The following is a 13,821-nucleotide window of genomic DNA, read 5'->3' as shown; positions in this document are numbered from 1 at the left end:
TTTTAATATCTTCAAAAAATAACCTCACTCATGCGATGATACATTTCGGACAGAAAACGGTTGACCAAGCTTAGGCTGCAAGAAATCGAAACATGGATGTTAGAAGATATGCAGAAGATCCTCGGATATTAATTGATCTGATTTTGATTTTATAGAATCAATCTAAAACTAGATTGATATGTGAGATATTTCATTACCTTTTTTAATGTACACATTGTATTATAACTATTCGTTGATGTACATTGTCGATACACAGTGAAATATACAGAAAAGAATTTCTCCCAAATCTCTTCCACTTTTCCTCCTCCGAATCTTGCTTCGCCCCTTGCTTCAACTTCTGACATGGTATCAGAGCGTCGATTCTAAGCTCCAACTTCCGCACCAGTTTTTTTCTTCGCTTGAATCTGCAAGACAGATCTACGTCTTGTTACGAGGAAAAATAATTGTTGTAAGAAGGGAGAAGAAGCGGAGAGGATTCACTTACCATGAATCCAGAGAACCCACCTCTTGTCGGCACGGGAATTCCTTCCACGGGAATGTCGCACCGTCGTTAGAAACGCAAGGCCGCAACACCGACGTGATACCTGCAAACACCACTACACAACAACAATTGCGGATGTTCCCGGCTCGGGCGAATATGGGGCAGCCCATTCCGGGCCAACCTTACCAATGGGTACCCTATCCATGGTACTTCGGGCAAGGCCCGTATCCATCATTGCCGGGGTAATGAATTACTGAATAATGTTCAGCTCGACGGAGGTCTACCATCCGCAAGCGGCAAACTCGGCCGCCGAGACAACCAAGAAGCGGGTCTGGAGAAGCGGGATCGGGAACAAACCTTCGTCCGGGCCTCTTTAATGCGGAGCATGGATCTGGATTTGATGGGTCGGGTACAGGGACGAATCCCTACCCGAACCCGAATTTTTCACCCAATTTTTTTCCGTATCCGACTGCGGCCATCACCGGCCGACCGGAACCAGGGGACCCTTTGCATGTATCTACCGCCGACGGTCCAGTGAGACTCATCGATGCACAACCCATCGGGCCGGAGAATTACAGCAAGTGGTCACAAGACTTCCGGAGGGCTCTTGCGACCAAGGATAAGGACGGTTTTCTTGACGGAACCGTGCCGATCCCGCCGGACGAGAGGCTCGCAAGGCACTGAAGGAAGTGCAATCGCCTGATCCGCACCCGGATCGGCAACCGTGTGTCCCAGCACGTTGCAGCGGGCCTCCCACCGACCGAAGATTCGAAAACCATGTGGGACAACATCAAAGAGATGTACGGGAAGTTAGATCGAGCAAAAATTTTCTGTCTCATGCAGGAACTCACGGATCTTAAACAAGGAAACATGTCAATCACGGCGGTATACAACAAACTCTCATCGCTGGGAACGAGCTCGAGGCCGCAGAGGAAAAACCCGAGGACTCCGGAGACGCTCGGACGGTATAGATCGATAAAGGAAAGGGAGAAATCTACTCGATTTCTCTTGATTTTGAACGAATCTTACCTAACCTTTAGATCGCAGATTCTGGCAATGGACCCCGTGCCGCCCCTCGGCCGGATTTTCCAGCTGGCCGTCCAAGAGGAGAGCCAGCGACTCACGGCCCCGGAGCAGACACGAGGAGGAGACGCCGTAGCCCTCGCCCTCCGCGGAGAACGCCGCGAGAGAGAATTGGGGGCGAAAACCCTAGCTCGGGAGAATCGCGAAGGGCTAGGGCTAGGGTTTGAAATGGCCGAGCGAACCCTTAAAAGGGATGGGAGCTACGGCCAAGATTTAACGAGAAGATCGACGGCACAGAGATCTCCCGAGGAGATCCGACGGCTACGATTTTGCACGAAGATCTGACGGTCCGCAAAGAGCAGATCTATTCGCTAAATCGGACGGTTATGATAATTCGGGAATCAAAGGATCCGACGGCCATATTTTTTCCATACGAAATTTCAGCCAGAATTCAAAAGGAAAAGGTAAATTATACTGTGAGCACTGTAAACGTCCGCATCATACCATAGAAAATTGTTGGAAATTGCATGGAAAACCAGGAGAAAAAGGAAAGAGGAGAGAATATTCTGCAGCTTACCAGGTGACCGGACCTACTGGGATAAGTAGTGATCGGCTTATTACCCATGGGCAATATCAGGAATTGATGCAAGCATTGCAGAAAGCAGACATTGGAAAAACAAAGGGAAGCTTCTCAGGTATATCTCATTGCCTGATAAACTCAATTTCAAAAAGGGCATGGATAATTGACTCAGGAGCAACTGATCATATTATTTGTGATATGAGCTTTTTTTCAAAAAGGAATAGGGAATTGAAGGAACCTATTTCTGTAGAACTCCCAAATGGAAACATTACTCATGTCACATTGACAGGAACAGTTCAATTAAGCCCCCAAATTATCCTGAAAAATGTCCTCTATGTCCCACAATTCCGGTTCAATCTCATTTCCGTGTCCAAAGTCTGCAAAGAAAACTCTTGTCAAATACTCTTTGATGCTGACACATGTTTTTTTCAGGCCCTTTCGACTGGGAAATTGATGGGCTTGGGTAATGTTTCTGAAGGTCTATATTTCGGACTAGCACTTCAAGTCATCATCGTTCAATTCCTTTCAATAAAATGTCATTGTGTAATGCCATTGCCAATGATAAAGAATCTCTTTGCATTCACGAATGGGACATAGTGCCTTCTTTCCATATCCTAACCGTCAAGTTTGCCCTTTAGCGAAACAATCTCGTGTCATTTTCCTTCAAATGCAAAACGTTCCAAAAGTACTCTTTCCCTAATTCATGTGGATGTTTGGGGGCCATATCACACAGCACATCGTGACGGTTCACGATACATCTGATTATGATGAGGCATCCAAAGATCCACGGTGGCAAACGGCGATGGCAGCAGAATTAGAGGCATTGGCCGATAATCAAACATGGGAGATAGTTGATCTTCCTCGGGATCGGAAGTCCATAGGATGCAAATGGGTCTACAAAATTAAATACAAAGCGGATGGATCCATTGAACGATACAAAGCTCGATTGGTGGCAAAAGGGTATACACAACGCGAAGGCTTCGACTACAATGAAACCTTTTCTCCGGTCGCCAAGGATGTCACTTTGTTCGATCATTCTTGTACATTTGCAGCAATCCATGATTGGTCGTTACACCAAATGGACGTCCACAACGCTTTTCTTCATGGTGATCTGGATGAAGAAATTTACATGGACATTCCTCAGGGCTTACGGAGACAGGGGGAGGATAAAGTATGTCGTCTACGTAAGTCCCTCTATGGACTGAAACAAGCTTCCAGACAATGGTATGCTAAGTTTGCCAAGGCTCTCACCAATGCCAACTTCAAACAATCAAAGTATGATTATGCCTTATTTACATGGACCAAAGGTACGTCATCTATCTACTTGATGATTTATGTAGATGACATTCTTATCATGGGAAACGATGAAGCTGCAAAGTAGAAAGTCTTAAAAAGTACTTGCATACCGCTTTTCATATAAAGGATCTGGGAGCACCAAAATATTTTCTTGGGATTGAGATTGCAAGATCTCACCAAGGGATTTCTCTCAGTCAGAGGAAGTTTGTATTAGAAATTGTATCAGAGGCCGGGTTATCGGGTGCGGGCCAGCCTGTCATTCCAATCGAAACGAACGTCGGGTTAACTACGGCGGATCATGCCGGGGAACATTTCAGGGATGATCCTATACTACGGGATCCGACGGGTTATCGAAACTCGTTGGAAAACTTATATACCTGACTATGACCCGGCCCGACATATCATATGCGGTGCAAAATCTGAGTCAATTCATGCACAAACCGAAAGAATCTCACATGAATGCTGCTCGAAGGTGGTCAAGTATTTGAAAGGATGTCCAGGGACTCGGAATATTTTTATCCAGAAAATGCAACATGGAAATGACAGCATACGTGATGCGGACTATGCAACATGTCCTATGAGTCGAAGATCCATAACCGGCTTCTGTATCAAGCTTGGAGATTCCCTTCTCTCATGGAAAACCAAGAAACAAGCAACAGTTTCTCTATCATCAGCTGAAGCAGAATATCGGGCTATGGCAAAAACCACATGTGAAGTCGTATGGATACGAGGATTGCTCAGTGATCTTGGAGTACTATTGAAAGGTCCGACAAGGGTATATTGCGACAACGAATCGGCCTTGAAGCTTGCAGCGAATCCTGTAATGCACGAGAGAACTAAACACATAGAGGTGGACTGTCATTTCACTCGGGAGAAGATTCAAGAAGGAACAATTGAGACAAAGGGGATTGGAACTGTTGAACAGCCTGCGGATGTGTTTACCAAGGCGTTAAGTCAAAGACAACATGCATATCTATTGAGCAAGCTGGGTGTCTTGGACATTTACAAGCCACCAGCTTGAGGGGGAGTGTTAGAAGATATGCAGAAGATCCTCGGATATTAATTGATCTGATTTTGATTTTATAGAATCAATCTAAAACTAGATTGATATGTGAGATATTTCATTACCTTTTTTAATGTACACATTGTATTATAACTATTCGTTGATGTACATTGTCGATACACAGTGAAATATACAGAAAAGAATTTCTCCCAAATCTCTTCCACTTTTCCTCCTCCGAATCTTGCTTCGCCCCTTGCTTCAACTTCTGACAATGGATAAGCAAAGAAAAGCGGGAATCATTACAAGCATTTGGGCAGTAAAGAAAGCCATCAGACCGTGTTCGTAGACCTCGAATGAAGAGTTGACGAAAAGACCTCGAGTTGCTTGTTTTAAGATTCCATGGACGACCCCTTTGCCTTCCCCGTCTCATTCTTCTCCGTCGCTAAGAATGCTCACTTCGGAGCTCAAAAAGGGCTGATGATGTCCGTACAAGCTTTGCCCAATATTTGCCTCGAAAGTTCCTTGAAACCTCAGAGCGATTTTTCCCTGGTGCTTAGATCAGCAAGAAAAGGGGAGAAAGAAACAAGTAGAAGATTTTGGTACGTGGGTTCAGATGGGTTTGGAAGGAAGCACAAACAGAGTGGTCGGTGTGGAGATAGCTGAGGATGGTTTGAGCAGGAGGAGGAGACATGGTACTAATGACCTGACTGATATTGTCTCCTCTTGGTCTCTTCATGACATTCTCAACGAAAACCTCTACTATGACCAGGTTTCTTTCTATTCTTCCCTCATCTTTGCTTTTTTTTTTTTTTTTTTTTCTTTTCCTTTTATCATGCCCTTTTGGTTTTATTCTCGTTTAAGTTCAACGACAATGTGGTGTTTACCTGATAATTTTCCAATGATGCTAGTTCGTTCCTTTTTTGTTTGTTTGTTTGTGCTTTTGATAAGCCTAGCCTTATAAGAACCTTGCATTCAACTTAGTAGAATAGAACCCTTTATGCTTCTACTATGTTCGGCAAGCTCGTTAGGTATTTTAGGAGTTTATGTTATGTTTTACGGAATTTGGTCAAAGTATTTTCAAAAGTATTTTTTGAAATGTCAAGATTCGTTGGTCATATTTGACAATTGGCCGAGCTGTTTTTGTAGGTGGAGACTATACCGGATACATTTCAGTCTGTCCCGCATTATCTTGGATCGTATGTCTACCCTTTACTGGAAGAAACACGGGCGAGTCTGTGCTCGAGTTTGGAAGATATTTCTTTGCTACCTTTCACTGAAGTTATTGAATTTATGGAATGCACGGGAAGTAGGAACTCATATGCTGTTAAGGCCGGTCGGTGGAGCAATGAATCCAACAGTCATGGGACGGAAACTTACAAAACTTTGCCTGGAGATATCTTGATTCTAACTGATGCTAAGCCAACAACTGTTCCTGATCTGGAGAGGTTCGCAAGAAGATGGGCGTTTGCATTAGTAAGGATGATTGGAAAAGACGATGAAGAGGATGAGGCAACGTCATCCACAAACTTTGAAGTGGAGACATTATTGGACCTTGAAGTAAATAATTCCTGGAAGCCAATGCATGCAATTTTCCTGATAAATATAGTCACTAACAGAAGGATATGGAATGTGTTGCATATGTCTCGGAACTTGGATATTTTGAAGGAAGTTCTCTTCACAGATGTGGTGGTATGACTTTCCTTTTTGTACCTTCGGTCCATTTAGACTTGAAATTGCTATTATAATCATCTAAACTTCAAAGCTTCATTTTACTCCTATCGATTTTTAAGTTTCTTCGGAAAATAAGATAAATGTTGCTTTAAGCCATGCTGTTGCATCAATAGATTAGGATGCTTGTTTCGTTTAGTTGGTCTGTTTCATGATATGGAGATGAATGAATTATGTCTTGAACAGGGCAAATTACTTCCTTGGTGGCGACTTACTTGTTAGTACTAGACCTTAAAATTTTCTATACTATACTTTTCATGGGATTTAAGTTTGTGCTGTGCAATGCTCTTTATATCATATTAACACCAATTAAGTTTCAGGACCTTCTACCATATTTACATGGTCTGGATTATCACAAGAAATGTGTTTCGGTTGCAGGCTGACAAAGTTTCTAATCTTGTGTTTCGGTTGCAGGCTGACAAAGTTTCTAATCTTTGTATTACAAAGGGTAATGGTTCTGCGAGTGAGAGCCTTGACAAGAGATTGAGCCATGATCTAAATGAATCCCAAAAAAAAGCAGTGGGGGCCTGTCTCAGGAAACTCCACTGTGAGAACAAGCCATCTTTTGAACTGATATGGGGTCCTCCTGGAACTGGGAAAACTAAAACCATCGCTACACTGCTATTTACTCTCTTAAAAAGGAAACATAGAACCATTGTTTGTGCTCCTACAAATGTTGCCATCAAGGAAGTGGCATCTTGTGTTCTAAAGCTGCTAAAGCAATCGGATAGCGGTATAAGCACTGAAACGGGAAGTTTTCTCTGTTACTTTGACATGCTTATTTTTGGGAACAAGGAACGGCTGAAAGTTGATTCTGACATTGAAGAAATATACATGGAACATCGTGTAGAGTGCTTTTCTAAATTCACTAGTCTAACTTCCATGATAGGTACTCTTGACAAATGTGTCCGTCAATACCACATATTATTGGAAAAGGAACACACAAAAAGAAGCAAACCAGAAAGTGATGATGATGGGAGCGAATGCGGAAGCAGTGAGCTTAAATCATTTCTTGAGTTTTTCAGGGACCGATTCAAGGCAACTGTCCAGCCCCTGCGGAGATGTCTCTATATTTTCTGTACTCATATATCCAGAACTAATTTCCAGAATATTACATCCCTCCTTAACTTACTAGATACTTTTGAAACTTTATTATGTGGAGAGAAGTTGGATTCAGAGGTGATGGAGATAACGCTTTCACGTGATGAACTGTTGAAATATGATGCCGATATTGTCAACGGTCTTCATCGCCGTCTTTTTCGTGGGCAGTTTGCTGGCAACGTAGTGGATTTTGTATATATTGATGAAGTGCAGGATCTCACCTTGAGACAAATTTCACTGTTCAAATATATATGTGGAAACTTTGATGGGGGCTTTGTGTTTTGTGGCGACACTGCACAAACTATTGCAAGGGGAATAGACTTCAGGTTTGAAGACATAAGATCCCTTTTCTACAAGGAGTTCTTGATAGATTCAATGGATGGACCTGATAAAAGAATGGAAAAGGGATGTCTTTCCAAAATTTTCCATTTGAGCCAAAACTTCCGCACTCATTCTGGTATACTCAAACTGGCGCAGAGTGTTGTTGATCTCCTTTACCATTTTTTCCCTTTAACCATTGATGCTTTGGGCCCTGAAACTAGCTTTATATGTGGGGAAGCCCCAATTTTACTTGAATCGGAGAATGACGAAAGTGCCATACTATCAATTTTTGGCAACCGTGATTTTAGTGGTAATTTCGTTGGCTTTGGAGCAGAGCAGGTTATTTTGGTTCGAGATGATCACTCTAGAAATGAAGTTTCGAACCTTGTGAGAGGGCAAGCCCTAGTTCTGACGATAGTGGAGTGCAAGGGGTTGGAATTTCAGGTAGGTGTGTGTCAGGTTAGATTGTTTGCCATGGGATTTTAATGGTAGCAGCATAGAGATTTCATGATCCTTTTTTTTTTCTAATGGGTCATGACCAATTTGCTGGAAGCTGTTACTCGGAAAAAAACTGAGATTGGTATTTTCATTCTACTATGCTCTTTTTTGTATGTAGACAATGGCATCTAGATACTCATAATGTAGAATTTGTTTGGGCTCATGTCAACATCATCCTCTAGATTAATAGACAATATCAACGATCTTGCGACTTTACGGCTGTTCTTGATAGGCTGGTGTGTTAAATTCAGTCCAGATATTTTTTTTCCTAAATTTTTTAGAATTGTTCCTGTATTCATGAAACTTGATATCTGTTATTTTGGTTACAAAATTTAATGTTTTTACCTGAAACTTTTTTTCTGTGACATTGTATAGGACGTTTTATTGTACAACTTCTTTGGCACATCACCTCTGAAAAGTCAATGGAGGGTCATTTATGGATACATGAAGGAGCAAGCTTTGCTCGATAACAGCCCTCAATGGTCTTCCCCAAGTTTCGATGACGCGAAGCACAATATATTATGCTCTGAATTGAAACAATTGTATGTCGCAATTACTCGGACAAGACAAAGATTGTGGATTTGTGAGAATGCCCTAGAGTTCTCCAAACCAATTCTCGACTACTGGAAGAAGAAGTGCCTCATTCAAGTTAGGTTGGTAGATCATGCCCTTGCAGAAGCAATGCAGGTCAGTAGCACGCCGGAGGAGTGGAAGTCACAAGGTTTTAAGGTTTGCTGTTTTTCTGTTTTTTCTTTATTAGTTGTTTCCTCTTCACGGAATTGTTATTTTCGCCTCATTTGGAGTCAACATGATCTGTGAATGCTAGAGATTTTGGAATGACAATAGTGACTGCAAAAGTATGACTGATCCTGAAAAAAAAAATGTGTGTAGAATGTGGACGTTCTATGGTACAAATATGGTGATCGATTTGCCAGCTTTATTGGTTTTTTAATAGTTTGGCTGAATGCTTCATTTAGACACACAATGGATAAACAATATGATAGGAATATTCCTATAATCTTTTTCCTCATTTGAGGTTATCAGGTCAATGACAGTGCATTGTTTTGGTGTAAGTCTACACCTCTGATTTTTCCTATAAGGGAGGACTATGTTTTCTTTTTTTCTTCTTTTCACCTTCTCTGAAGAAGCTATTGATCTCTCTCTCTCTTTTTTTCTTTTTAATAAACTTTGCAAGCTCTTACGTGAGGGTAAATACCCAATGGCAATAATGTGCTTTGAACGAGCAAGGTACACATACGGGGAGAGATTAGCTAAGGCCTCCGCTTTCAAAGCAGATGCAGATCTCAAGCACGTTTCAAATCCACAAGAGGCTTCTGACCTTCGAAGGCAGGCTGCTGAGATCTATGAAACAATTGGAATGGCCGACTCTGCAGCGGAGTGTTTCTACATGTTGAAGGAATATGAGAGAGCAGGTATCATTTTCTTTTCATTTCTTTCAAAATGATAAGGTGGAGATATGCTGCATCTTTACTTTTCTTCTTGTTGTAGCTATGTCAAAGCTTCCTAAGAGAGAGAGAGGAAATTTGACTTCACATTCTTCTGTATGTAGTATTTTGCATGCGTGGTATGCTCTTGTTTACCAGTTTAATTGATTTTCCTCTTTCAATATTAAAACAAAAGTAGTTCGATCTCACTTGTTAACTTTGAAATGCTTTTGGTGAATTTTGAGCAAGTGCTACTAATGTTGACTTCATGATTAATGTCTCTGCTCTCTCAGCAGTTTGGAAAAATTTGAGCTGCTAAGTTCTTAACACTGACCAGACCTATAAGTTTAAAAAAAAGCTGTGGCTGTCAGTTGCAATACTCCATGTTGACTATGGTTTGTCAAAAACTTCTTGGTATTGTAGCCACCTATGGACGTTGATCCTGTTTCATCTCTTGACATTGGAGAATATAGTTGAGCCGTACAAGAGCAGAGCTGTACAAGAGCATTTCTGGCAGCTTCCAAATGTCCCTTTGCTATGTTTTATCTTCTGAACATCAGCACTCTATAAATGAGACTGACATCAAATTTGTTTATGCTTCAACAGGTAGAATATACATGGATAAATGTGGAGAATCTGCTTTGGAGAAAGCTGGAGAGTGTTTCTCTCTTGCTCAGTGCTACAGTCTTGCAGCGGAGGCATATGCAAGGGCAAATATCTTCTCAAAGTGCTTGTCCATTTGTGCTGAAGAAAAACTCTTTACAATGGGTCTGCAATACATTGAGGATTGGAAAAGGCAGGGAACTGAGAAGAAAAGTAAAGAAATAGAGATATTGGAACAGGACTTTTTAGAGAGTTGTGCCCTTCATTTCTACAACCTCAGAGACTACGGGACCATGATGAAGTATGTGAAGGCTTTTCATTGCATCGATTCAATGAGAAACTTGCTTATGAGGTTTGGATGGCTTGATGAACTTATAAGTCTGGAGGAAGACTTTGGTAACTTTTTGGAGGCGGCCAAGATTGTGAGGATGAAAGGTGACATCCTTCGTGAGGTTGATCTACTTGGGAAGAGTGGAAAAAACAGGGAAGCGTCGATGAACATCCTCTGGTACGTATTATTCTATTCCCTTTGGGCTCCTGGAAGCAAAGGGTGGCCCTTGAAGCAGTTTGCACAGGAGGAGGAGCTGGTAGCAAAAGCCAAACTTCTCGCAAAGCCTGAGCCTATTGCCTTCTATGAATATGTTTCTGTAGAATCAAGCATTTTGCTAAATAAACAGAACAGTTTGGCTCAAATGAAAGAACATTTGAGTGCTTCCAGTAGAAATGGAAGTGTCAGAGGTGAAATACTGTGCGCTCGAAATATTTTGGACTTCCATCTTCGTCAAAATATCTCAAATTTTTGTTGGGAATATGATTGGCTTGTCGACCCAGTGAACCATTCTGAACAACTGATCTTGGGGAATCAGATTTCCGTTGACTCATTGGTCTGCTTTTGGAATCTTTGGAGAGAGAAAATTGTCAGAATTATAGAGAGTGCAGGATGCGTGAAGATGCTGATGAGAAAGGAAAATACGTCATGTTGGGAGTTCTGTTTGAATTACTTTGGTGTTCTGGAGCAACGGAACAACATGCAAAGAACTTATCACCTTCTAAACCCAGATGCTGATTGGGTCAGATACATTGATAAAAGATCTCTTCAAAGAAATGGACAATTGGTTGCTTTGGGTCTTAGACAATTGGTCTCTGCAGCTCAAAAGTACTGGTATTCTGAGCTTACTTCTGTTGGTATGGAGCTCCTGCACCAATTGGATGCACTTTATCAATTTTTGGTGAAGAGTTCTCGGTCAAACTTCTGGCAAAGCAGATGTCTTGCTATCTCACATGAGGTTGCCAAGTTCCTTAGAGAAATCGATTGTCCGAATCACTCGTTCCAGTATGGTAAGGCACTGGACGGTTTCATTGAAACATCCAGTGAGAGGTATTTTGGTTACATATTTCCACTTGACTGGAGAATATCGTCGTCAGAGAATATGGTATCTCTGAGAGGAAGTGAGGCTTCTCGTAATTTACTGAGAGAAACAATGAACATGATAATTTCGAAGGAGCAATTTTCACATGGGAAGATGGGTGAGCTTGCGACTTTGGTTCTTGGGTCTGGAATGCTTGACGATGGTTTGTACGGAAAAATTGCAAAATCATTTAAAGGAGATACGTCATGGGAGGCATTCATGGAATGCATTTGTCGGGATGTACCATCAGACCTTCCTCAGGCGAGCAATGGACCCGTGGAAATCTCTTTGGCTTGGAACCTTTATCGAGCTTTGGCAGATGCTTACAATGCCAATTGGAGGACTGAAAGAGACTACATCACACCAATTTGCCTTTTGTATCTCTTGGAACGACTTGTGATTTTGATAGCTTGCTCCAAAGGGCAGTTTTATACAACGAAATCTTCTCTAGTTGAATGGCTCATCTGCCATGAAGGTTTAGCAAAGCCTAGCTTCAGTTTCAACCTGGGAAATTGCTTGGAGCCCATCATTCAGTTTGTTACAAGGACTGTTGCGGACCTTCTTAACAATAAGGATGATACCAGACAATGGATCAAAAACTCGAACCTAAATGTGATGGAGTATTACCCATTGTTGGTCTTGAAGTTGGTTCTTTTGGTTTGTTTGCTTCACCTGAACTTTGGCGTCAGTCCATATTTTCTCTTCGATTTGCTCAGTAAGAGTTGGATTTCTGAGCAAATACCTCAAGAGTTTCGTCGTATTCTTTCACGTTGCCGGAGGCTGAACTTACAGAAAATTTCTGTGGGTGTTCTTGCTGAAGCGTTCGAAAAAGTTGATCCCCTTGTAATTACCGATTCTGCTTCAGATTGCTCAAAATGTCCACATGCCATCATTTTAGATGTGAAGTCGCACAAATGCAAAGAAGAGATTATGGAAGTTCTATTCCCCAAAGATGGAAGTGCTGAGAGCTCTTGCAAGTTGCAAGATCTGACCGAAGTTTCCAAGGATTCCTCTTCATCTTCCAACAGTGCAGTACTACTTGTGCATTTGGATGGTGCAAATGCGTTGTCATTGCCTGGACAAGAAGTGGGTTTAGCAAATGAGGAAGAGAAGAGGAAGTTGTGGAAGCTGAAAAAACCAGTGAAGAAGGACGAGCAGGCTCCATCATCTTCTTTTTCCCAGACTGGTGGTGTAGAAAACCGGAACAAGAACGAGGGCAATTGCAAGTCCAAAGGGAAGCAAAATAAGAAAGGAAGAGGCAAGAAGAAATGAATCCTCACTTCATTGTCCCAGATACAGTTTGAGTGAAAATTGTATGTAGTTATAATCTACATGTAGTCCACATTCTTGTCAATACATGTGGAACTTTTTAGTAGAAAAGTTCTTAGAATGAAGAAAAACAGATCTCTCGACAGGAAGCTCATTACTCTACACATGTCCTGATGTTTTAGCAGACAATAGTCATGAAGATCTACTATTCCTTTCTTGGCTGCAGGTTATTGTTCCTTCTTTTTTACCTCTCTAAACCTTTAATTCTCTCATGCCTTGCGATAGCATGTATGCGGTGAAGAATGAGAAAGAAAATGCAACTTTCTCTGCATATCTTATTTAGTTGCAGACCATCTTGATAGAGACATTTGCCTGATTGGAGTGAAAACATGTAATGAGATCCAGCCTAGGAGAGCATATGTCCATATGGGAATGTACATCATTAACCCGTGTGTACCTCACAAGACAAAGGACGACACCGTCCTCTGGAAAACTCCTATTTACAGGCGGATAGGCACAACAGTGAGCCAAACCTTGATCTTGATGGAGAATAAAGGATGATATTACCATAAGATTTGAATACCTGAGCGACTCTTACAATGAGTCACCCCCCGAATAGCTTTTGTTGTGCTAAGGACTCGTCTGCATTGCTGAATGATTTTGGGCCTTGGGATTGGTCAGGTGATGTCAGTATTGTAATCTAATGCAAAAACTATCGAATCTTATAATTAATTCCACACGTATTAACCGGAAAAATAAACGGGAGTAATAAAAAATGGAGAGATCTGCGTGGTTCGGTTTGAGTGTTGGTATTTATTCTATGAAGAGAGTCAACTTTAAATAATCTACTAATAAATCGGAAAATTATAGAGGTATAATCGCTTACATGCTTGAGTATTTTTCAATCCTAAATTACACCCAAACCCACAGTATTTATAAATGGAAACAACTCAGTTCTGATGTTGGCAGAAAACCTCCCGTGTTCAATAAAGTGCACCACTTGTGCAGCTATATTCTCCTGGCTGTTGATAGCTTTTACCAATTATTGTAATATAGTGCGAAAA

The 13,821-nt window shown here is 41.6% G+C and overlaps 2 protein-coding genes across 2 annotated transcripts; both read left to right on the top strand.

Annotated features, from left to right (window-relative positions):
* The first annotated feature begins 4,841 nt into the window (after positions 1 to 4,841).
* On the top strand, positions 4,842 to 8,866 carry LOC104453602. Its single transcript, XM_039317831.1, has 4 exons — positions 4,842 to 5,152; positions 5,530 to 6,072; positions 6,526 to 7,977; positions 8,407 to 8,866. Exons 1-4 carry the CDS (start codon positions 4,997 to 4,999, stop codon positions 8,848 to 8,850), a joined length of 2,595 nt encoding a protein of 864 aa, XP_039173765.1. The 5' UTR covers positions 4,842 to 4,996; the 3' UTR covers positions 8,851 to 8,866.
* A 273-nt stretch (positions 8,867 to 9,139) lies between these two features.
* LOC108953953 lies at positions 9,140 to 12,982 on the top strand. Its single transcript, XM_018877421.2, has 2 exons — positions 9,140 to 9,464; positions 10,083 to 12,982. Exons 1-2 carry the CDS (start codon positions 9,140 to 9,142, stop codon positions 12,758 to 12,760), a joined length of 3,003 nt encoding a protein of 1,000 aa, XP_018732966.2. The 3' UTR covers positions 12,761 to 12,982.
* Positions 12,983 to 13,821: the final 839 nt, after the last annotated feature.

Source organism: Eucalyptus grandis, chromosome 7, assembly GCF_016545825.1.
Source record: "Eucalyptus grandis isolate ANBG69807.140 chromosome 7, ASM1654582v1, whole genome shotgun sequence".
NCBI lineage: Eukaryota > Viridiplantae > Streptophyta > Magnoliopsida > Myrtales > Myrtaceae > Eucalyptus > Eucalyptus grandis.
The sequence above is the reverse complement of the archived record's forward strand: the minus strand, read 5'-3'. Positions and strand labels throughout refer to the sequence as shown.